We start from the raw sequence: 23449 nt of genomic DNA, 5'->3' as shown, positions 1-23449 counted from the left end.
TATGTGGGTACTAAGCTAAACCCTCTATGTTTGTGTAAGTACCCTCACTCAATCATGATCCCAAGCTCTCATGATTAGGAGATTATTGTTTGGCTCATAATAGTCTCTCCAAACCATTCTTCCATACAATAGCTCACCTTCTTTCTTTCTTTTCTTTTCTCCTATTCAGGAAGTTTTGAATGACACAATTTCCTACCCTGATGGCACATTCATGGATTGGGAGTTTAAGATCTCTGTCTTGTATGACATTGCTAAGGTAAGAGACCTATGAAAATAAGAAACATTTATGAAAATTAAATATAAAACAGATTTGGCTATATTCAACCTCAGCATGCATTGATTTCTTCATTTGTAGAATGATAATGGTAGCTATGTCATATATGAAATATAAAATATGAAATCATGCACATGCTTACCACAAGGCCCAGTACAAATAAATATTCCATATACATTGGTTACATTATTTTTGTTGTCGTATTTTTTTTTGTATTCTGGGCGTCAGCATAAATTTTAATAGATTTGTCAGAAATCAAAATCATATTAAACTTCACGGAAGACCACTGAAGTTTTTCAACTTTCTAAGAAAAAACACGAAGTACAAGCAGCTGTCTTACATGAAGCAATAATAAATTTGGACATGACTATTTCCAGACATGACATGAAAAAGGAAGCGGACACAGTAACCATGGCCTTATTCGAGAATGAAGTTGTCCCAAGAGTAAACCGTTTTGTATGGTTCCAAAAAATGTCACCATGACCTTTTTGCTTGTACAATTTCACTCCTACAAAGGTTGAAAACCAGTTCTGGCTATGACACCTCTGGCCACCAGAGGGTGGTACAAGAGCTAAAATTGTACTTCCCCTTTCAAACAGAAGGAATGAAACGCTTCTGTTTCAAAACAGAATGAAACCAATTCAATTTTAAGGAATAATCCGGGCCAGCTCCTCCCCTTCAAAAAACAAGGACTTATAATTCATATTTGAAAAATTGAGGTAGCAAAGAACCAGAGACATACACAGGGTCACAAACCAAATCACGGGCAAGTAAAACAATTAAGTCATATATTAACACACATTTATATTTATCTCAACCATGTGCCTCCTACAAAATTACTTAACCAGAGTTTTTACACAATGGTCTTTTACTCTGTTATCTACTCTGTAGCCTAAATAGACTTCAAAATGATATAGAATATGTAGGAAAATATTAAGGTTTTAATAAAATGTATAAACCAAAGTAATGGTACTAAATTTAAAATCTGACAGTGTGACTATCTTTTATGCTGAAATAGTGTCAAAATGTCACTTCTTCCTTTAAAATAATCAAGCAGCTGAAGTGTGTCTCATCTCTTTGTTTTCCTGTCATCCGAAAAATTGCAGGGGATGTCATATCTGCACTCCAGTAAAATAGAGGTCCATGGTCGTCTGAAATCCACCAACTGCGTAGTGGACAGTCGAATGGTGGTGAAGATCACCGATTTCGGCTGCAATTCCATTTTACTTCCAAAGAAAGGTTTGTAATGAATGAAATTTTTCACTAGCTTCCCATTTGGCATTTCTTTTTCTCTCTTCTTACTTAAAAATTTTTTTTTTCTCTCAAGCCCAGATAAAGTGGTTAGAAAACAGTGATATTGATCAGAAAACAAACACTTGGAGCGACCAGAGGCTCATTCTCCATCTGAGTTAAACAAATATTCTTTATGGACCTTATCCTCAATGCTCAGCTGAGTGTCCCCTGATATCAGTGAGAGATCATGAAGAATTTATTGATTTGTGAAACAAAATAGGATGAAAAAATATAGAAGTTTAGTGCAGGCAGAAACCTTAGAAATTATCTGGTTTAATCCTCTTCTTTTAAAAAAAATCAGAATTGAGACTCAGAGAAGTTACAAGATTTCCCTAGAAGATAAAATATAAAGCGTTTTCAAAGCTACACATCTTTCATTCTTCTATGGTAATAAAGCATAAGAAAAAAAAAACCTCTTCTCAATGAAATATATTCTCATCATTTTCAGAATGTGGTGGGTCAAAAAAGGTAACTTGATTTGTAGAGTGTGAGGGGTTTTTCATGTTAAATATTTATCCTTTCTTTACTATAACTCATAGTTAAGCAGCCTTAGAAATCTAGCATTCATGTTGCCTAAAATTACTACTAAATCCAAAAATTAACTCTGTGTCTAATTCTAATTTCACAATTCTTTAGTTTTTCCTTAGTAAAAAATACAGTTCTGCCCTGACTTCCACAGTCTTGTCAAGTATAAAATGATATTGGACTCAATCCGGTAAATTCTTGTTGAAGCCCTACTGTGTGCCAAACATGGCTCATGATGTAGTGGAGCAAATCTCCTTCATCAGATGACTGCAGTGTCAGTATTAGTAGATTACATACCTTTTCAACAACCTCAAACCTTTAGAATCCACTGTGAGTGAATCACAAGTCACAAATATTTATGACTGGAATTCGAAAAGGTGATGTAACTTTGGTCGGAGAACCAAATGAGGAAATACATCATAAATACATCACTGTGCCCAGAAACATGAATCTAAAACAATACATAAATACATCACTGTGCCCAGCAACATGAATCTATGTATTGTTTTTATTAAAACTACTGAATATCAAAATCTCAAAGCATTTATAAGAAGTGGGGTGATTTCAAAAACTTTCCAGAGAGTGCTGAAGAAAAATGAATTAATTCTATGCTCCTGTCATTGCTAAATCAGATACATAATGTGTGTCCAGAACACAGGTGTCTCTAGGTGCTAAGACACAGGCATTTTATTCATGTGAAATGGACTCTATGTAAATCATTACAGTGGTGTGAACATAATAAAATGTGATTAAATTACATACATCATATTTTTTAAGAATACTGTGGGAACACTAAAGAAACTGCCTCTGTGGGCATGAACTGGCTTGGAGGCCACCAGTATATTATGCTTGGAAAATATTTTTATCTTCTTTCAGTAACTACATATTTAAATATATATATAATATAAAGCCAGTCGCAATGGCGCACGCCTGTAATCCCAGCAGCTCAGGAAGCTGAGGCAGGAGAATCGCAAGTTCAAAGCCAGCCTCAGCAACTTAGCAAGGCCCTAAGCAACTCAGTGATAGCCTGCCTCAAAAATTAAAAGGGCTGGGATGTGGCTCAATGGTTAAATGCCCTGGGTTCAATCCTCAGTATCAGAAAAAAAAAAAAAAAATATATATATATATATATATATATACATAGAGAGAGAGAGAGAGAGAGAGAGAGTAAATTCTAATAATTTAAATAATAAAATGTTTAAATATATAAATTTTTATTTATTTGCTTATAACAGTTTTCAAAAATTCATTCCATATGTACCATAAGTTATTAAATCCCTCAGCCTCTCATATTCTATTGCATTCATTCAACATATTTACTGAGCACTTACTACACACCAGACCCTGTTCTGGGTAGACTTCAAGGGTTTTCAGAACTATTATCCTAGCTGTTTTAGAGAACCCATATGAGCTCACCCAAATTCTGACTTTTCAAAGTCAGCTTTAAAGCTAAGTGTGTTATTCTACCTTCTATCACTGGTATGAACCTACACTCCTTAAAAGTTTGGGACCACACCATTCCAAAACCAACCGTATTCTGGGTGGATGGCATAGAACTTAAAAAGCAAAAGCAGGTTGGAGACCCAGAGGCTGCTCACCCCAACTTTGCACTCTCAATATCTGAATGCACAGACCTGTGGACCTCTCCAGAGCACCTCCGCCAAGCCAACATCTCTCAGAAGGGAGATGTGTACAGCTTTGGAATCATCGCCCAGGAGATCATCCTGCGGAGAGAAACCTTCTACACCTTGAGCTGCCGGGACCAGAAAGGTAAGTCTGAACCCCCTCACCTGCCCCAGCTGGGAGCCAGCCAACCTGCATTCTGGGCTCAGTGAGGCCCTAATCTCCTTGTAACCATATCTCATCTGCAAAAGTAGTGATTGCGCATCTGCACTACACATTTTACAAGGTTATTGGAAGGATTAAGAGTTAGAGTCCCCGAAAAGCACAGGATAACGTGCCCTGCCAGGCGTCATTGCTGTCAGTGTTGTGGTCATAGAATCTTCCCTTACAATTTCCGCTTTTCCTTCTGATTCTGAAAGAGCTGATCACTCTAGCAAGATAACACAAATATTTCAGTTTTTACTATGAGAAGAGCTACAGTTTTTTTGTCACATTCTCTCAGAGGAAAATATTTCATTCCATTCTCCAGTTTTTTTTTTTACATACACAACTTATTTTTACTCAAAAGGTGAACACTGTCACTGTAGTGAGTACAAATCCATGAGTCAGGATAGCATGAGATTTTTTATTATGTTCTAAACATCCATTCAGTCTTTACTGAGCATTTATTATGTGCCAACTCTGAACTATCTAGGGAAGTAAGATAACTAAGGGATTTAGGGAGGGTGGGGCCAAAGTATTGGACACAAGAAGCCTTCTGAAGGTGATGGTGCTGTATTCTTTCTTCTAACTTGACTATTTTCACCAATCAGAGAAGATTTTCAGAGTGGAAAATTCCAATGGAATGAAACCCTTCCGCCCAGATCTCTTCCTGGAAACAGCAGATGAAAAAGAGCTGGAAGTGAGTACATCTTCCCCTATATTCATTTCTTTGGCTGGCTCTAAAAATTCACCACAAATGTGGTGGTGAAAACAACAAAGACTTATTCAGTTACAGTTCTAAAATCAAGTTGTTGACAAGGCTGCACTCCCTCCACAAGCTCTAAGGGGATGATTCATTCCTTGCCTTTTCCAGAAGCTTCTGGTAGCTGTTGACATTCCTTGGCTTGTGGGCCCACATTCCAACCTCTGTCTCTTGGTCACATTTTCTCCTCCTTTTCTGTCTATTTTCCCTCAATCTTCTTCCTATTAGGACACATGTCACTGCATTTGGACCCACCCAATTCCAGCATAATTGCCCCACCTCAAGATTTTTAACTTACCTACATCTGCAAAGACTCTTTCTCCAAATACAATGGTTCCCTTATCAGCAGTTTTGCTTTTTGTGGTTTCAGTTATCCATGGTCAATTGTAGTCTGAAACTACTATATGGAAATTTCCATAAATAAACAATTCATAAGTTATAAATTGCATATTGTTCTGAGTAGTGTGACACATTGAGTTCTGGTGGTGTTGTGTATCAGAGATAGTGTGACACCTGACAGTGTGTATCCTAAGTAGTGTGACAAGATCTTACTCTGTCCCACCTGAGATATAAATCATTCCTTTGCTCACATATCCATGTGGTATATACTACCCTCCCACTGTTCATTCAGTAGCCACCTAGGTTATCAGATTGACTGTTGAGGGATAAAGTGCTTTTATTTAAGTAATTCTTATTTTGCTTAATAATGGCCCCCAAATGCAAAGGTAATGAAGCTGGAAATTTTATTCCAGTATATTATTGTAATTGTTTTATCATAGTTATTGTTGTTATTCTCTTACTATGCCTAATTTATAAATTAAACTTTATCATGGGTATGTACAGGGTTCAGTGCACCCCATAGTTATTCACTGGGAATCTTAAAATTATCCCCCGCAGATAAAGGTGGACTACAGAAAGGTAATACTCACACATTCTAGGGATGAGCTATTCCACATGCCCTCCTCTGCTGCCAAATCAGAAAACACCAGCTGGCTCCTAAAACACACATCACCTTCTCAGTTTTTATCAGCTAAAAGAACAAGATGTCAATGTGATATCCTTGTTAACCTTATAAAAATATATACCTTATATTTATAGAGTATATCTAATGATTTAAAAAGAAATATTCCAATATCTAGAAAAACTTAAGTGTATTTTTACTCTTCCCCAGAAAGAAATGGAGTTTTTCTCTCCATATTTGCTTATTTATTTATTTATTTTTCTAACAATCCTTCAGAAACGGCTTTACTGCTGGGGATAAAAATTCTACTTTTTTTTTTTTTTTAAGAATTTTACCTGAACCTTAATACAAGAGATAGTCAAGTATTTTAAAAACCTTTCTGGTGCTTTACACACACACATACATACTTTTTGTTCCTTGTGGGATAAAAGCAGAAATGTTGTCCTTCCGTTTACAAGTCCATGCCAGAGGAGTTTTCTAGCCAGAATCCACCCAGGAAAAATGGGCCACTCTTCCCTCTCCTTTTCGTCTGCTCCTTTTCAATAGCACAGGCATGTTGTAGCCCAGGGTTCTGAGGTACAACTGCTCCTATTCCTGCCTTCTCCTTGTTCCTTCTTTTCCTCTGCTTTCTATACCTCCCAACATATCACCCATCCCTTCTCAAACTCTCTCACCTGAGCATAGTTATCCTCAGGATCTGCAGGAAATTGATTCCTTGTCTGTTCAAGTCCCTCATATAAAATGGCATAGCATTTGCATATAGTCTATACCCATCTTCCCATGTATTATAAGTCATCTCCAGGTTATTTATGATATCTAAATATAGTGTAAATGCTATGTAAATACTTCTTATACTATATTGCTTAGGGAATATAGATGAGGAAAAAAATCTATATGTGTTCAGTACAGACCTGATTTTTTTTTTTTTAAATCTGCTATTGATTGAATCCATGGATGCAGAAGCAGATAGGGATACAGAGGGCCAAGAGTATATTCAGATTAAAACCTTTTTCACCAAAGCATTTTCATCCTCAATTCATTTGTGCATAGTTGGATGGTTCTGGAATTGAAAATAAGGAATGAGATTTCATATCTAGTAGCTGGTTCCAATGGAATACAGATCTGATCACTGAGCGATGCCAAAAGCTACTCAGGATTTTCCTTTGTGGTGCTGTTCCAGAACATTTCTAGTTGTTTCTATCCAATCTCCTATAAGGTAGTCAGCAGGCCATTTATCAAGCAAGGACATCATCTCATGGTGAGTTATAGACAGCCAGAGGCTACACCAGGGCTCCATTTCCTTCCCAAGCAAAGTACAAGAACAGGGATTTAATATTGCCTGTTTTTAGTCAGAGTGAAAAACAAAAATTTTTTAAAAAAAGTTTTTCACCTCTCTTTTTCATAAAATAAAGATTCCATGGGCTCCTTCTGCCTCCCTCTTCCTCCTCACCTCTCCTTTTCTCTATGTTGCTGTTCTAGTGCAACTGTGTATTAGGATTACATGAGGAACTTTAAAAAAATATAAAACTGTCCTTTCCTCATGCAAAATTGGGGACATACTTATTCTAATGAATTAGTCATTGTTTATCTTACAGTTACACCCAAAGCTTTTGAGGTGGGGCCTGGCTATAAGAAATATACATGCTCCCCAGGCAATTCTTTTAGCCGCAATGGAAAACCACTGAATCGTCGTCCAGCTCTTATTCTTATTTAGAGCCACTTACTCATCAAGTCCCATTAATTTTTGCCCTCACCAGCACAAACCCTGCAAACTACAGTAAAGCATTTAGTCTCTCGCATCAACCCGGTCTCATCCAAACTGGTATCACGTTTTTCATTAATTTCACCCACAGGAACTACTGGGTAAGGTAGTTTAGGTGGTAATACCCAAGATGGAAAATGCAGAACTAGCTTTATCCTCAATGTCAGAGGTGAGGTTTGGCTTTTTGGGGGACGGTGAGGGAGAAATATGTCTTCTTAATTACTCCCATCAAAGAGGAGAAGAGGAGGCTACCTTGTCTGAATTTACCATCCTCTGAACTAATTCACCCCACTTCCTTCTTCCAGGTGTATTTACTTGTAAAAAGCTGCTGGGAGGAAGATCCAGAAAAGAGACCAGATTTCAAGAAAATTGAAAACACACTGGCCAAGATATTTGGGTACTGATGAAATGTTTACTTTTCACAAATTTTGGGTTTTTCAGTGACAGCTGACATTCAGTGGTATCCAAGAATGAGTCTGCCTATTCCAGTGAAAAAAATCCCAGACTGCAAACACCTGTCTCATAAAAATTAAAATGATATGAAGACTAACAGGCCATTTTCTCAGGGACACACTCACTTGAAAATTTAAAAATGTCAGACAAATTGTCTGGTTGAAAACAACTTCTAACTGATCATAGCATTTTCTGTTAAAAATATAGTACCAGATCCTTGTGCAGGTAATTAAGACATAGGTTTTGAGAATCTGCAAAGCCTCTTGATAATTCTTAAGATCAGCAAGTTTCTTAAATGTTAAAATCACAATTTCTGGCCCTAGGTACTTAAGATTTGTCTTATGAATCAGGTACAATTGAACAACAAAGAAAAAACAGCAGCACACATTTATCCAGTGAGATTGAATTCTAGATGACCATGTTTTCAGCTAATACATTACAGATGAGAAAAAAATATTAAAAAAAAAAACATTGAATGAAGAGTTGGGAGATCCAGTTTCCATGCTAGGATCTGATATTATTTGCTATGAGACGTAGGACAAAATTCTCACCCTTACCGGGTGTCAGTTGTCAGTAAAATTGGATTGGACAAGATAATTTCTTCAATCCCTCCCAGCTCTAACTTTCTGCAGTTCTCATTAGGTCAAAAGATTCAGATAATTAAGGAGGCTAAAAGCCCAGGGCTGGAGATGAGGTGCAGTGAAGTTAATGAGTGTGTGGCCCTTGATAGGTAGAACTAAGCTGTCAGCTGTTAGAATGGAGCCGAAAGTAATAAGGGATTTAATTCTTGCCACCTTTTCACTCTTTCATAGGCCTGTTACTGAGAGCAATTGAGATTGTTCAATGACAGATAACATGTAGACTTGTGAAGATTGTAGCCTTCAGTGGTGGTTCTCAAAGTTGGCTGCACATTGGAGTCACCTGAGCAGCTTTCAGAACTGCTGATGCCTGGGTCCTGCCCCAGAGAGTCTAACGTAATTGGTCTGGGGTGCAGGCTGGCATCAGAAGTGTTAATAGCTCCCCGGGTGATTAAGATATGCAGTCAAGGCTGGGAAAACTATGTTAATTGAATTAATTAATGGTGGAATAAAACAATCCATCTTTGTCCCTTATACCTGCTCCCTCACCCATTCTACCCAGCTAGTCTCTAAGTGGGGCAAGTAAGAGTTCCTTGAGAGCTTGTTAAAAAAAAAATTCTGCTGCAAGCCTAGCAGTTTTACTTACAGAGGTCTGGGGTAGGATTCAGAAATATATTGACTTTTTAACAAACATCCCTCCTCACCCCAGGGGATCATGATGTAGGCCATCTCCTCCTGAGAGCAGAAGTGGTGGCCTGTGCTTGTCATAGTTGTAGTGACCAAGTGGCTGTGATTTATTCAGCACCACCCACGGTGCTTTCCTGTGTTAGGAGCGTCATCTCTGATACATGACACCACAAGAACTCAATGTGTCTCTTCCCTGAGTTCTGCACCGGGTATCATGTGTCCCAATGTCACAGAAAGCTGGCCTCTCATCTTGTGCCTTCTTGGTCTAACAACATAATCCAGAATTAGAATATTATCCTGAGGAGATGCTCTGTGGCTTGGAGTGGACTTTCTTGGTCTTTCTCTTATGCTTCCATTGATCACTTCTAGGCCATTTTTAAAATGATTCTCCTTTATTATAAATCGTGTATTATTAAAATTTTAGGAAAGAGGAATAAGCCAGCAAGAAAGCAAAAGCACCTATTCTCCAGTAAAATTGAGATTATAGTTTTACTATTTTATAAACTGACTTTTTTCACTTAGTGATAAAGGGTTCTTCTTTATGTTGTCTTTAATTATTCTAATTTCTATTTTATGGTACATTGGTATTCCATTACACATAATATTTAGACTATGTTTTTGGTATATATTTAGATTATTTTCCAGTTTTTGCTATTATAAATAATTCTGTGGCTTTCTTTGTAGATAATTTTAAACATTCATGATTTTGTTTTTCCTTTTTCTTTCTTTGGTTTCTTTTCAGGTTAAATTTTTTGTTGTTGTTGGCCCTTTTTATTTTTCTTTAATTTCCTATTCCATGTGGTTTTCCATTGTTTTACTGAGTGTTTTCTTAATTAATGGGTAAGATCTCTTTATCTACTACTACCTACAGACTTTTTCATGATCAAAAAAATGAAACTTATATGGACACCTTGATTCGACGCCTGCAGCTATATTCTCGGAACTTGGAACATCTGGTAGAGGAAAGGACGCAGCTGTACAAGGCAGAGAGGGACAGGGCGGACAGACTGAACTTCATGCTGCTCCCCAGGTGAGGCAGCCCTCCTGCTGACATAGTTCCCTGATTCCACAGCCAAGCCTCACAGCCTGTGGCTGAAACCTTTGGCATATCTGACTAGCATTGCTGTTGCTTTCTTTTGTTTTCCCAGATCTATACAGGATTGTTTCCTTTTGCATATTCTTCAACAGATTATAGGGCTTAAAAATGCATGTACCATACATTCTTTAAATACCTAAAAGAGAGAGATTACTTTCCAACATATGCATGGTGACACAGGAGTAGCATGCACTGTGCAGACACCTTGGTGTCAGCACCTCTTTGCCACTTTTATTAATTCTACCACTTAAGACAAATTGCCTAATCTCTCAACTGCAAAATGGAAATTAAAATTTGCCTGCAGAATATAGAAACTATAGGATGCTTCCAGGCACTCTTAGTTTTTTCTTTGATTTCTTCTGACTGCAAGTAGAATCCAACTTATAAGAACTAGGAGCCATCCCTGGTAGAGAGGGCAGGGGAAATGCATTGGGTGTATCAGAGGCATGTACAGGCTGACCTCTGTCTTGTGAAGCAACATGACAGCCATGACAGAAGAATGAAATTCCCAAACAGCTTAAAGTTTCCTAAGTGTTGACAGTCAGGTAGGATGTTAAGCAGGGAATTGAAATGTGAAGAGTGAGGAAATAGGTTTGGCCTGCCACTGTGCTTCAGTGAGACGTAGCATTCTTCAGGTGTAACCAACTGTTCCATCAGATGAAGGATGAATGAGCCAGTCCAGTTTTAGGTAAAATCATGGAACTTGAGGTCAGCTGGGCCTGATTTCAACACATGGTTCCATCAACCACTGCTGATGAGCAATCTTGGGCAGGTGTTCAAATGCTTCAAGCCCCAGTCTCCCATCCACATTCCAGGTTGGCTCTGAGTTCCCTGAGATCATGCGCAGGATAGAAATAATTAGCATATCATATGGCAACTATGACTTTTCTATATTAGTCATATTATTTAATTTGAACACCTGCTTCGTTTAGAATATCAGCTCCACACAGGTAAAGGAAAGATTTCAAGATCAAATTAGCTGTTTTCTCAATTAAAAAACAGCATCTCTTCTACAAGCCTGAGTGCTATGAGAAGAGTTAGGAGTCGCACGCATGCTCTGTCTGGTCTCTAGGCCTGAAGAGAGTTTAATACAGAACCTACCTGCCCTCAGAGCACGTAGGAGAAGGCTAGGAATAGTACCCTCCACGCTTATCTCAGGGATGGCAGTTTCTGTTGGAGCTCTATAAAATTTAATTATATAATGCATAGTTCCTTGCCTGGCCTTTAATGCCTAGTTGACAAAACAATATCCTGATTATATGGCTACCTTTTTAGGTTTTATTATTGGTGATTTTAACCAATAATGTCAACCAAATGGTTTGGAACAGCTGGCTGACCACCTCAGCCTTTTTCCAAGCCCTGGCTCAGTATGCAACTTTGACCACTAGGTGGTAGATGTTTTCATCAAATTGCTAAAGTCATGCAACACATCTATTCGGATATGTTGAAGCTACAGTACACCATGACTGCAGCAAAAATTCTTCATATTTGAAAAGTAAAATTAAATCATGCATGAATGATTGCTAGAAGAATTAAGAAGAAATATTTATATAAAAAGGGTAAATACATTTAAGACTCTATGTAGGAACCAAAAAGCATTTAAACACTTCTTTGAATATTACCCCTTGGGGTTTTGAAACAGAATAGATGTTTTTCTTCTTGTAGGAAGCCTTTCTAAGACATCTAGTCTGCATACTAATTGCATCAATAACACCCTATTATCAAAGCTAAGTTACTTTCCTTCCTTTATTTTTCTACCAACAGAGTAGTTTCTTTTTCTGGATAATACACTATTTTCCAAGCTCAAGTGACTTTTTATAAGCAGTAGAAAGAAGGGCAACAATGGCAGAAAATTTTATGTAATCATTATATCTATGTAACCTCCAAAATGCTCTGCCCTTTATATCTGGCATGCCTAGAGTAACCAGCCCAGGAGTACCTCTGAGAGCCTGCCCAGCCACACAATGGGGTGTTTTTCAAAGGTCCCAAGTTGTGTCACTGCACCAGTTAAAAAGACTTCCCTCAGTGCACTGAATTTTCTCCAAATGAGTACTACAAATGCTTATGGTTGATTTGTTTTCTGGGAGAGACATGGGCATCCTTCCTTTGCTACATAATCAGCACACCTCCCAATCTTCCCCATCTCCCCAAATATCCAAGGACTGAATGGTGGAAGAATCGTGGTACATTAATAAGACTGAAAGACAAAATGTTGCCAAGTCCTAATACCAGCTCTGTCCTTAATGGACTCTGGGATTGTATGAAATTCATACTTCCTTTTCAGGTCTTCACTTTCTCGTCTATAAACATAAGGGGTTTATTTTCAATGGCTTCTGTGGTACCTCCCAACTTCCAGATTCTAATTCTGGTAGTTCTATACTTGGATCCACTCCAAAGTGATCCCAAGGTCAGACAGCATTTATCATGTCAGCCCCCATCCCTTCTGTTCAGTGGAAAGCCACTGGGTACATGAAGAAAATATGGAGTCCATTCTTGTACTTCTTCTCTTTCAATTCTTGGTCTGAAATGCAGCTGGTTATGTTTCTTCAAAGCTATTCTATGTTGTTTCTCTTTGACTTCTGCTAATCTACCATAGTTTTAACTTGTTTACATAGTGATTGACTCAAATCCAGTTCAAAATATATCAAATGAACTCTGGTTTAGAATATATCAAAATTAATGTTAAATGCATTATTCCTTCATAATGATATTAAACAACATCATTTTAAATATGGCAGGGAAATAAAACAATCAACTTTGATGAGAGAGTCAGATGATAACTATGGTGAGTCAAGCTCTTATATCTATAACATTTGCCATCTCTGCTTCTGGATAAAGAACTATGTCTGTAAGAAATTGATTATCAGTACAGAAGTAGAAAGTGGGCAAGGACTTATATGCCTTAAGGTTAAATAGCTATTAAGGTTATGTATGTATGTGTTTTATGGTTAATAATAAAATACTAAGTTGCTGCAGTCTGGCTGCAGCAAACTAACGGGGGGGGGGGGGGGCGGTGACGAGGAACTTGTGAAGATTGATGCAGTGGGAGCCATGTATTGTAGGACAGTAGGGGTATATATACATAACTGAATACACAGCTTAACTTAATTAACATAAACTAGGTACAGCAGTCAACCAATAAGGAATCATCATCTTAATGATTACACACAGCTTAACTTAATTGACATAATCTAGACACAGCAGTCAGTCATTAAGGAATCTATCATCTTAATGGCTCGCTGGCGTTACTTCTCAAACCACTCCCTCTGGCAAAATGCCAGGTGCCATCTTGACTTGTTTACGGACCCTAAAATTAAGTGAATGTTTAACCTGCATAGATTCATCTGGGTTCTAATACACACATTGTGTGTGTGTGTGTGTGTGTGTGTGTGTGTGTTTGTGATGTGTTTATATATACAATGGATACAACCTAACTTTGCTTCCTAGATAATCATTCACCAGAAATCTAGAATTCTTAAGTTCTTGGTAAACAATTACTACTATCTTAAATGTTTATGTTAGACAAGAAAAATTTACTGAAGTTGAAGGCATGATTTTCCCTTCATCATCTAGGCTAGTGGTAAAGTCACTGAAGGAGAAAGGCATTGTGGAGCCAGAACTATTTGAGGAAGTTACAATCTACTTCAGCGACATTGTAGGTTTCACTACTATCTGCAAATACAGCACCCCCATGGAAGTGGTGGACATGCTTAATGACATCTATAAGAGTTTTGACCAAATCGTGGATCACCATGATGTCTACAAGGTAACTGCTTCCCTCATGGTTGAACAGACCAAGGGCATCAAAGCCTGACATGGCTCTTCCTATTATTTCTCTTGTCCTCTGTAATTTAACCTTTAATGAATTGATGGTTGAAACTGAGCTAATAGGGAAGAGAAGTGGAAGAATTGGAAGGGTGACATATCAAAATTACCATTTAACTTTTAAGAAATAGCACAAAAGAAGAAAATTTCCACAGGAATGAATTTTGGAAACTAAATTTAGAGAAAATGTCATCCCTCTCAAATTACCTTCAAAAAATGGATGATATTTAGACTGAGTGCAAATGAAGCAGAGAATACACTAGAGTTTAAATAAATAGAATATATCTTATAACTTAGAGGAAACTACAATTATTTTTGCTCAAATTGCATGTAGAAAATGACAAAGACAACTATAGATTACTTTTCTGGAAATTAAGAGTATTCCTAAAATGACTTAAACCCAATCAGATTATTTAAACATTTTAAGAATTGTCACCACATCTGTACAATTTACGTAATTATGAAACACTTTTAGATAAAACACTTTGTTTTATCATTCATTTAACTAGACTACAAAAACTCTGAAAAAGCTGGGTACGGTGGTGCTCACCTGTAATCCCAGTGGCTGGGGAGGCTGAGGCAGGAGAATCACGAGTTTAAAGCCACCTCAGCAATGGCAAGGTGCTAAGCAACTCCATGAAATCCTGTCTCTAAATAAAATACAAAATAGGACTGGGGATGTGGTTCAGTGGTTGAGTGCCCCTGAGTTCAATCCCTGGTACCAAAAAAAAAAAAAAAAATTACTCTGAAGAAATTAGCATAAAACTGGTGTTGAACTGGCCCAGAAAAAGTGTATAGGATGTGCCTCTGAGTTCCCAAAAAACCTTTTGTGTTTGTTTTGTGATTAACTGCTTCTGTTTAAAATCTGTGCCTTTTGAAGGAACAGAGCCACTGATGAGAAAGTATTTCCACAGGTAGAAACCATTGGTGATGCCTACGTGGTGGCTAGTGGTTTGCCTAAGAGAAATGGCAATCGGCATGCAGTAGATATTTCCAAGATGGCCTTAGATATCCTCAGCTTCATAGGGACCTTTGAACTGGAGCATCTTCCCGGCCTCCCAGTATGGATTCGCATTGGAGTTCACTCTGGTATGGAGATAAGCCTCTTAAGACCATTTGTACCTCTGTTAACCAACTATATCAGAAAAAATAGAGGGACCTCAAACATGATTGATTTTCACAAGAGATTTACTGTTGAATTCTGTGGATCAAATATACCATTACACATCCTGACATATTTAGACCCAGTCTATAGAGAATGATTGGAACAACACATTTGACAGCAGTTTTCACTCTTGGATGGATAACACCAACCACATATGAAAACAAGAAGGACTTCCCATTTAAGTCACTGTATCTACTATTGCACTTATCTCCTCCTCATCCCTTCCTTCTTCTCAATCTCAACTTCTGTACATTTTCCCATTAAAACATAATAGTACCTAAGTGGATTTGATTATCTACAGGGGAAAAAATAACTGGTCAAATTCCTGTAACAGGTATACCCCGCTCCCCTGCAGTTGTACTGAAATTACATAGGTCACTTAAAAGACCATGAAAAACTTCATAGCTTTGTTGAAAAGAAACACTTTAGGCAAATTCAACAGAACTTAATTGAGAAAGAACAACTGACAAACCGTGACCATCAGAACCAGAGGAGGTTTAGAGAGCTCCAGTGGGTAATACGGGCTGGCAGTCTATACAGACAGAAAATAGAAGTAAGGTACAGAAACCACTTGGTTTTACAGCTCCATGTTTGCCATTTGTAGGCCTGATATGATCAGTTAGCAGCCTGTGATTGGCTGACTCTCAGCTGCTGTGATTACCTGAGATTTAGCCATTTATTCCAAAAGTATCTTTCTAAATTAGGCTTTCAATTTGTAACTAGGTTGTGCTTGTTCCATAGGCATGCCAGGTAGGAAGCAGCCTCAGGCTATATTTAGTTTTATTTAACAGTCTTGAACATAATGATTTGAGAAGATGAGTTATGGATACAGAAAAACATAGTTGGAAAGGAACTCAAAAGTCATCTGGATTAATCCTTTGCAAGGTACAATTGTCTTTATAGGTCCCAAGATCAATAATAGTATGGCACATTTAGAATAACCCCAAGACTCCTTGAAAACTCATAGTTTTCCAACTCACTCCACTGTTGAAATGGTTAATTATTAAGACAGTTTTTCCTCATGTTAAATCACATCTCTATAAATTTCCTGGCATTGCTCCTGGTCCAAGGCTTACAGGAGACCCAGAGTACAGAAAACTTAAAAGATGCCTCTAGGCTTTGTGGCAAGGACCAAACAACTGCATTTCCTGAAGTCCTCCTATATCTACAGAGCCTGACAGTAAATATTTGTTGATATGAATGAATGATTTTCTCAAAGTGACAGTAAATAGAACTTAAAAACTGCTGCCAAATCTTTGACAGCCAGGAATATAGCTGTGGTTTCCCCAATCATGTCCAGAGCCAAATGTCATGTTTCCATATTTATATGAGGGAACTCCTGGCATCTGCCAGACCACCCAGGCAGTGAGTGAACTATCTCCTTTCTGTCCCATCACAAATAGTCAAACCTGGAGGAGGGGTTAGCAGCAGGCTTGATTTATTGACATCAAGGAGGATGGAGGCCTTACCTGTGACCTGCTCCATGTCTGAGCTAAACACCGGGGTACTGCCATACTGGGCTGGCATGAGAGTAGCTATTAGGCACATATGCCTGGAAGGGTTTAGGCTGAGGAAATTGAACAGTTGCAAAGTTAAGTATTAATAACTGAGAATAAGAAACAGTATCAGCAGGAATTTTGCTATTTTAGGCCTTCCACAGCCTTATCAGTCTGTTGTTGAAGTAAGAAGTCACTTGCAAATAGACCTACCAGTCCTAGTGCACAGCCTGGTGCGGCTGGGGAACTCAGAGATCTGATCAAAAACTGCCTCTGCTAAACCTTTCTTGCCACACATTTTTCGTTATTTTTTTTTAATCGGTTTTTCTTTTGTTTTACATCAAACCTGACAGTGAAGGCTAAGGATCCTGGGGAAGATGTGGTATTTTGAGGATTTTTCTTCTTCTTTCTTTTTCTTTCTGTCTTTCTTTCTCTCTTTCTTTCTTTCTTTATGAACACACAAACACAGGGGTAAAATAAATCTATAAGGAAACTCAAATAGATCAAAAACTACTGTCAACTAGAAAATTAATGATTACCTCTACCAAAAACCCAGCTTTGCAGTTTTCAAGTTAATCTTTAGCTTCTAAAGTCTTTAACTCCTTGCTTTCAGGCAGCCCACACAAATACATGATTAATATGCCTCAACACTGTCTTGCCTTGGCTTTTGTTCTGCTTGTTAGTGTCCTTCCTCCACAGGCTTCCCCTATCCAGTGGTATTCAGGAATATAGCTGTGGTTTCCCCATCATGACCAGAGCCAAATATCATGTTTCCATATTTATATGAGGGAACTCCTGGGCATCGGCCAGATCATAAATCTTTCCTGCTGTACATTTTCCGTTATTGTTTTGTTTTGTTTTTTTAAATCGGTTTTTGTTTTGTTTTGCATCAAACCTGAATTACTTAGAGAAAATTATTCCCAATCCTTGTCTTTTGGTCTTCCATCACTATACCTCCAATCCCAGAAATACCACCCTAAAATAAAAATAAAACTAACTTGGGCCATTGAACCACCAAGTCCACAGTGCCCTCCAGCAGTCCAGGGTGCAGGATTGAGTGGTTTGGCACGGTAAGCAAGCCATGGGATCACCCTCACTCTTCTATTTAAAATATTAAGAAAGACTTGCCGCTTTTGTGACCTGGATCTCTGGGTGCCTTCTTGTTCTGAGTCAATGCAACATTCTTCACAGAGCAAAATATTTTCTGAAAGCATGTCCTTGCTGGGTGTATCCATTTAAAGCAAAAATCACCAAGCACATCACACTCTCTGCCATTTCCCCACAACATGATGTGTTTGACATTGTGACCCTGAAAAGAGGCTCCTTCATCTCAACTCCACTCTGCAGTTTCCATTGCCTCCACCTCTAGCTTCCTGTTCTTCCTTTCAGGTCCTTGTGCCGCTGGAGTTGTGGGAATCAAGATGCCTCGTTATTGCCTGTTCGGGGACACCGTCAACACAGCCTCTAGGATGGAATCCACTGGCCTTCGTAAGGATGGAGATTGTTTTTCTTAGAGGACAAAGATGCTTTCTTGCAGAGGAGGGCAATTGTGGGATTACATGCACAATAAGCAGACACAAAGTACCGGGGAGATGCAGGATGATCCTGCACAGCAGCAGAATGTGAGCCTGTGTCAATCTGGTCCTTGCTGTATTTGCTTTTGTTGTTGTCATTTACTGATAATTATCTTATTCTTCTATTATTGCTCAGTTTTTAATTTTCTATATTTTTCATCCACCTTCAATTAATTCAACCATGCTCTACCTGGAATAGTCATGAAATTTATCATAGATCTATGGAAGTTAAAAAAAAAAACTCCTATGGGCTATATATGGACTATACACACTGCTTCAAATTCCCATTTCTCTTTTATCTGGTTTTTCTAGGAATTAATTTTAGTAAAGGAAAGAGTCTTGGTGTTTGTTATATGCAAAGATATATATTATATTTGCCCTGCCAAGATAAAGGCACAGGGTGCTGTATGTAGTAGTTGCTCAATAATATTGGAGATAATGATAATAATGGAAATATATAGTAGAAGAAAAAAGCACTAGTAGATAAGAGCTGACAAAAACACAGGAGGCAGGATAGTAGTTTGGTAGTCAACTGACAATCTGATACTAGTATATGCTGGAAAAATCAAGAGTATAAAGAAAAGAATAAGAGTCATACAGACTTGGGTTAAAATCATAACTATGCTAATTACTATCAGAGTAAGTTGGAGGGAAATGTACCCGATCTTTCTAGGACTCTGAAAGATGAAGATGTAAATTGAGGATAATACCCTAACCTTGCTGGGAGAACTCGGAATGATGTATGTTAAGCATTTAGTAGTGCTCTGGCCTGTGGTAGGTGTACACCTGGGCTTTCCATCATTCTTCCTACTGACACTGTTTGTGGTGTGGCTGTTAGGCACCATAGTGAGAAAGACCATAGTCAATAATGGAGCATGGAGTGCCCCCTGCTTGTTTTTCAGAGGATAACTGTTGTACAGAAGAAGAAAAATAATTTGAGAAAATCAAGACTCTGGATTTTCATCTTGCCACCAGCCCTTTAGCTGTGCGCTAGAATTTTTTCACAGGAACCCAAAGCAAATTCTAACTCCTAAGCTTGGCACTGAAAGTCTGATCCAAAACCTGGTCCTAGAGGCTACCACCCTGAGCCAGGATCAGAGGACAAAACCCAAGGAGTGCCATCACTCAGGATCCTGAACACCAGAACCCTTTTTTCCTTATCATGTGTGAAAATATTTCTTATCTCACTGATGTTATTTATTTATTTATCGGTACCAGGGATTGAACCCAGGGTGCTTAAGCCACACCCCGATCACTTTTTACATTTTACTTTGAGACAGTGTCTTGCTGGTTGCCTTAGGGCCTCACTAAATTGCTTACCTGGCTTGAACATGTGAAACTCCTGAGCCCATGCTCCTGAGCAGCTGGGATTATAAGTGCCCAGCTCACTGGCATTATTTTTAAGGGTACTTTCATTTAAAAAGCTATGTTTGTTTCTCCTCAATTTAGGATATTTGCTTCAGGTGTTTGTGATAGCATAAATCAAGGGGAAACAAATGTGGCATATCATAGCTGTCAAAACCGAGGCGCTTTCATTTGTCTCTTTTGCATTTCCAGCCTATAGGATTCACATGAGTGGCTCCACTATAGCCACCTTGAAGAGAACCGATTGTCAGTTCCTGTATGAAGTAAGAGGAGAGACCTACTTAAAGGTAAGGAATCCACAGAGACAATTTGTCACACACATCTGGGCCATCTCCTGGGAGACTTAGCCAAGAAAGTCAAGAAGCACAGGGATGAAGACTCCTTTTCTATATGCCTCACAAAGATCTTCCACCATCCCTGTAGGAGGAACCTACATGTGAGCATCAGAACTTTCCTTTGTTCAGGAAGGCCCTTAGGTCTATGACCAATATGTTGTACAACACTGCTATTTCCTCTATATATGTACAAGGTTTGTCCTCAGTTATTCCTCCAAACACAAGAGCTTGTTCTGTTCAAGACTTGTTTAAGTCAAAAGCCCCAATTTCCTACTCTAATGGCAAGATGCTATGTCTCAGGTCACCCCTCTTGTCAGTTGCTTTTATTATTCTGAAACTCTGGACCAACAGATTGAAAAGTATGGCCTATTACTCCTGACTTGTACACCCACCAGGCCTACTGAGACTCCATGGTATAGATCAGAAATCTTACTAACAAGTATTGCAAATGTTTGTGATCACACTGAAGTTTGACAATTACAGCTTTAAATTCCCCATGCTGTTCCTCACATCAAAAACAGCTACCCTTGCCAGTGCGGTGGTGCACCCCAGTAATCCCAGAGGCTGGGGGGGAGGGGATGAGGATGGAGGATCACGAGTTCAAAGCCAGCCTCAGCAAAAGCCAGACGCTAAGCAACTCAGTGAGACCCTGTCTCTAAATAAAATACAAAATAGGGTTAGAGATGTAGCTCTGCAGCTGAGTGCCCCTGAGTTCAATCCTTGCTACCAAAAACAAAACAAAAAACAAACAAAACAGCTGCCCTCCAAAGCCACCAACTGTCTCCAACTGGCTCTCAGTCTGCTCTTTGAAAATTACAGTCTTTTCACAACTGGTCTAAAGCCAGCTATCAACAGTTTTCTGTCTCCAGTAGCCATAATGCCCTGATCTCCAAGCTTCACTTAGAAAAGCCTCCTTGTATGTAAAGGTGTCCTAACATCACACTCAGTTTTTGAGTCCTCCATAAACACATTTTACAGGTTTTTTGTTTTGTTTTTTGGTGTGGAGAATTGAACCCATGGCCTTGCAAATGCTTGGCATTTGCTACTTGGCTACATTTCCAGCCCATAAATGGACAATATATTTTCTACATAAGAGCATTCCTCTGAAAATAGAAGTGACTTATAGATTATAGATTACTGCAGTCTAAACAGTCAACCAGCCACTATTTTAAAAAGTGAACACACACACACACACACACACATACACACACAGCCATCTAATATCCTTTTTGAGTATAAGCTTTAGCAAAAACAGTTTCTGATAAAGTTATGTTTATTTCATAGTCCCCAGATGAGCCAAACAAATGTCACTCAAGGAGTGCTTATTATGGTGAATATGTGTTGATAATTTACACATTTAATGTAGGTAAAGTAACAAAAGTCTTGTGACAAAACTTTGTTGCAAAAGGTGCTAAAATAAAAATGTAGACAGCTGGGCATGGTGGCATATGCTTGTAATCCCAGCTACTTGGGAGGCTCAGGCATGAGATTTTAAGTTTGAGGCTAGCCTCAGTAACTTAGTGAAACCCTATCTCAAAATAAAAAGGGCTGAAACTCAGAGGTAGAGCACCACTGGGTTCAATCTCCAGCACGTCCCCCCCCCCCAAAAAAAAAAGGAAAAGAAGAAAATGTAGGCAATGAAAACTGGTTGGGTTTGTTGGTGCAGCAGAATTACAGATGATTTTTTTAAAATTAGAGTTGTTGAAATGTAGCTATAGTGATATTTTCAAATATCTTATGGGAAAAAACCTATTTAGTCAGAGATTTATTTTTTTAAAGGAATTTGGAAATAAAGATTTATCTAGAGATAACACAAATCATAAAGGCATGTGCTATGCGCTTAAATATAGGCATTGATGAGAAATGTGGAGGTGAGATGCCTCTTGGAAACAGATCCCTGTAGAACAGTGGGCTAGAGCGGAACTGTCTCATTGGCATCCATTGGACTCACCTCTTCTGTCTCCCTAGGGAAAAGGAACAGAGATCACCTACTGGCTGACTGGGATGAAGGACCATAAATACAACCTGCCAACCCCACCAACTGTGTAAGTTTCTGGGTGTGACCAGGAGGGATAGGGGAGTTGGAGGTTTTGGCCTTGTAAGCTATGCTCCTTACAGCCATTCAAGTAAGTTGGGGCAAGTGCCTTGCAAGTGGCAATGATGTGTTGAGTATGAGGCAGGGGGCTATACACATGAGAACCCTCCCTTCTCCAGCTTCTAGAACTGAGTGTCCTGAGACCTGCATTTTCCTGAGACCTCAACAACACTGAAAAATACTTAGCCTGGCTGCCCTGGATGGAGCATAGGCTTTCTTCCATGAATCAGATGTGTATTCTCAGTGAAATCACTGCATTTTACTCTGGACTTATCCCAACAGTTGTTCCAGGGAGCGTCCACCTGGAAAAGAGGAGGAAGGGATATACTATCTAAAACTTGAGATTTCGTTTACTGGCTCTTTTTTTCCTTCTGAACAAATGAGAGTTTTGTTTTTGTTTTTTTTTTAACTGTCCCAATTGTATTTTAAATACCTGTCCCCATTAAAGTATACTCAGCTCATAATATTTGCAGAAAACATGCCATATATTAGGTAAGAATAAAAAATAGAAGTTTCTTTAGTATGGGTATGTGTTTCTACCTATTACATCATTTTCCTGAAATGTGCCAGCCATCATTTCATGCTTGCTGAAAAATTGACTAAATGTCCCTGCCATGAGGTATGGCAAAGCTAGTGCTGTGTTCCAGACTTGCTTGAAAGAACAAAAAGCAGTTTGGAGCTCACTTCATGCATGTCTGGCTCTTACAAGAGTAGAACATGCTGGAGACAAGAAGCTCTCAGCATTTCTCCTCCTGTCTCATCTTTCTGCTAGTCATCTGATGAAAACAGGACCTTCCTCTGCCCCACAACCATGGTTCTGCATCTTCACATGGAGTCTGTGTTCACCCTGAGATGACAAAGCCAAAGGTCTAAATAGCAGGTTTCAGTTCTCTAAAAGGTGATTCAAGTTCAGTTGCATATTGGTAGACATTGCAGCAATCCGTCGTGTGGTTATTGCCATGGCTTTTGCTAGAGCAGAGAATAATCCCTGTCTTGCAGACGCCTAGATGCCATCAGAGAGATGGTGCATGGTTAGAGATACACCAAGATAACCCAGATCTTCCCCAGAACATAGGAAACCTGGTTCCTTACTAGCAGTACCCCAGGTCCATTCTTGAAGCCCTCTACCATCCTGAGCTCTCCCCAAACAATACCCATATCCACAGGTATATGTGGGACCAATGTATTTTGAGGGTTGGGTGGCCTCCTTTCCCCTTCCTCAGTAGCATACAGTGGTATTTGAAAACCTAGATCTTCTGACTATTCTTCCAAATTCTAGCAGCTTGTTGATTCATTTTGAAATTGCAGTAGAATACCCTGCCTGCTGTAGAATATATTCTGCTTACTCTATAAGCATTGCAGGGATGGCAGTCCTTCA

At 38.7% G+C, this 23449-nt stretch overlaps 1 protein-coding gene across 1 annotated transcript in view; it reads left to right on the top strand.

The window, feature by feature from the left end:
• The window catches only part of Gucy2c (guanylate cyclase 2C), a 74910-nt gene that overhangs the window by 50660 nt on the left and 801 nt on the right, over positions 1–23449 (top strand). The window contains exons 16-26 of the mRNA XM_046436109.2: positions 170–256; positions 1381–1513; positions 3725–3862; positions 4528–4616; positions 7708–7799; positions 9992–10150; positions 13790–13982; positions 14956–15130; positions 18092–18190; positions 19834–19928; positions 21945–22021. Of these exons, the coding sequence (XP_046292065.1) occupies positions 170–256; positions 1381–1513; positions 3725–3862; positions 4528–4616; positions 7708–7799; positions 9992–10150; positions 13790–13982; positions 14956–15130; positions 18092–18190; positions 19834–19928; positions 21945–22021 (1337 nt within the window). The remainder of the gene's footprint in view (positions 1–169; positions 257–1380; positions 1514–3724; positions 3863–4527; positions 4617–7707; positions 7800–9991; positions 10151–13789; positions 13983–14955; positions 15131–18091; positions 18191–19833; positions 19929–21944; positions 22022–23449) is intronic.

This window comes from Marmota monax, unplaced genomic scaffold, assembly GCF_021218885.2.
Source record: "Marmota monax isolate L192 unplaced genomic scaffold, Marmota_monax_Labrador192_F-V1.1 WCK01_AAM20220418_F8-fsc00012, whole genome shotgun sequence".
NCBI classification, from domain to species: Eukaryota; Metazoa; Chordata; class Mammalia; order Rodentia; family Sciuridae; genus Marmota; species Marmota monax.
This window is presented reverse-complemented; position numbering and strand designations above follow the sequence as displayed.